Source organism: Parasteatoda tepidariorum, chromosome 3, assembly GCF_043381705.1.
Source record: "Parasteatoda tepidariorum isolate YZ-2023 chromosome 3, CAS_Ptep_4.0, whole genome shotgun sequence".
Taxonomy (NCBI): domain Eukaryota; kingdom Metazoa; phylum Arthropoda; class Arachnida; order Araneae; family Theridiidae; genus Parasteatoda; species Parasteatoda tepidariorum.
In genome coordinates, this window is record NC_092206.1 from 87,850,558 (window position 1) to 87,853,120 (window position 2,563).

A 2,563-nucleotide genomic window follows, 5' to 3' on the forward strand; every position below is an offset into this window, starting at 1 on the left:
GCTCTCCATCGTAGTTCTTCAGGCAAATGATGCCTAGAGGTCATTATTACGAATTGGCTATCTCAGATTTTCAATGTCGCAATCACAGTAAAATTTGTGTGCTTTCTCTCAAACTTGGACTTTTATGCTCCAGGCAGATGACGTAAGCCGAGTGCAGCGCCACTAATTTGCATATTGCAATTTTACTCAGCTACTCTTAGTGGACAACATATGCAAATTTTGCACGGTTTGGCTTACTTTTGAAAGAGTTATCGCTATTTTTGTGATTTTTCCTTAATTTATGATAACCAGTGTATATACACTCGTGCGAAAGTTTTTGGTCAGCGCGGGAAAGGCATTTTAGTTATTCTATGCGGGGTTCTTTTTCTAGAGATGATTTCTGTTTTATTAAGTCAAGCCAGCATATATATTACACTTGATTTCCGAATATTTAATTTTCTTGCAATTTAATGGAAAATGTCATCTTCTTTGGATTAAATTTAAATCTTTGCACTCAGTTCAGTATAATATTTCTTTTTTTATATTATTCGAGTCTTGTAAGAACTAATTCTTCAAGAATAAATGTCAACAATATATTTAAGTTAAAATCATGATTTCCGTAAATAAATATGCAAAACTTATGCTTATTTATGAAAATTGTATCTTTCAATTTTTTTTTCATCCAATTCTTAGATATAAGAAAATCGCTTCACGAAAAACAAATAGCAGACTGATATGAAAATTGCATTAGATTTAAAGAGACTTTCAAAGTCTCTAACTTTACTTTCTGATTGATAAGCGCGTTAGGAATGTTTAGGAATAAAATTGTACATCATTTATTACATTTCCAATCAACCATCTATAATATTGAGTTTGCTTCGTTTTCTACTGTTTCGTTTTTTCGAACTGTGACTAATTTGAGATATGAAATAATTAGATAGTTATCCACGATTAAAACTATCCAGTTAAAGAGAATAGAAAAAAAGGATTATATCGTTCCGGACGAAAAGGTGCTCTATGATTAATAAAAGCGTTTTTCTGAACTCTTTTGCAACAAGGTGAAGGATCATTAATGGTTTGAGAACACTTTGGCTATGGAGATAAACTAACTCTTACTTTTCCTGCTGATCACATTGAGGCTATCAGCTACGAGTATTAAGAGAAAAATGCTAGAAACGCATGTGTTTTATTTGTGTTGTTGTTCTACATTTTGCAGTGAGCGAGTATCATTAAGATCCTGAAATTTCGGAATAAATAAAAACTTTACACAAAGCAGGATAGAATAAAAAAAACATTCTAGAACAAATTCATTATTTATTTGAGAATTTTAAATATGCGTAAACAACTCTGTAGCTCAAGATATTGCAACTATTGAGTTGAAATTTGATGTACTGACCTATTTTTGTTGCGCTCGACACAAAGCTTTTTAATTTTTTTTAATTTTATTTATTTATTTGTTTACTTTTAAATATACATTCGAATGATGCTATTGAATTTTCAAATAGAGAATGTGTTGTTATAAAATCTCCAAGCTTTTCATAATTTATGTTATCTTTCAACTTAAATTTTTATTTCTTGACGATAAACAAAAATAAATGCGAAACACAATCATTTAGTTAGAGGAGCAAAGCGGGCAAGTGAAGCATTTTACTACTTTAAAGTTTCTAACTTATTTTAAATAACCATCTCAAAATGTTTCTCAAACAATGCGTTTATTTTTTAACTTATTTCGCTTCTTATTTCATAGAAATTTGATGATAAAAATTATTTGAATTATAAAAATCAACCATATTAAACACCTTTGTCGAAATTACAGTCAATGTATCTGGGAAGTAAGATGATTTTAGTATACACAAAGTTTGTTTTTTAATAAAACGTATCATATTTTAAATAACAATCAGCTTCTCAAGGCAATGATTTAGTCAATCATAATTTAATACTCTGTTCTTAATATATTTAAGAATACAAACGAAGAACAAATTTGCGCTGAATTATATTCAATATTATATACAATTTAGTACTTATGAGTTTTTTTTAAGTAACTGCATAGATTTTATTGCAATTTTTTTACCTGGCGTAGTCCAAGCTAGGGAGAAGAAAGATATGAGTAAAATAGTTAGCATATTGAATAAAATTTGCGGTAATCATAATAAATTTTCTGAATTTCCTTCATTTTTATGAAATTTTTTATCTTATTGATTTATTTTTTGAAAGATTATAGAGATTATGTGAGAAAATAGAGCCTGTTAACATCAAAGGTTATCGTATTTCTGCTAATAACCTTATTTATCTCGATAAGAACAGCACGTTTTGAAATATTATTCAAATCAAATAGATAAAACAGTTTAAGATCAATCTACAAGCTACTAATGAAATAAAGGTACAGAATCATGAGTCAAAAATTATCTATTAAACTAAGTATTTTACATTCAAATTTTCCTAAATTAATCACAATTGAAAAATTGTCAATTAGGTACTTTACAACCAATTTTCATAATTTAATAGCAACTGGAAAATTGTCAACTAGGTACTTTACATCCAATTTCCATACATTAATAACAATTGGAAAATTTGTCACATTTAA

General features: G+C 28.2%; 1 protein-coding gene across 1 annotated transcript in view; it reads right to left on the reverse strand.

Moving 5' to 3' along the window:
- Nucleotides 1-2,148, reverse strand: part of LOC107441044 (astacin-like metalloprotease toxin 5) — an 11,639-nt gene extending 9,491 nt beyond the window's left edge. The window contains exon 1 of the mRNA XM_016054174.2: nt 2,051-2,148. Coding sequence (XP_015909660.1) covers nt 2,051-2,102 — 52 coding nt within the window. The 5' untranslated portion in view covers nt 2,103-2,148. The remainder of the gene's footprint in view (nt 1-2,050) is intronic.
- Nucleotides 2,149-2,563: the final 415 nt, after the last annotated feature.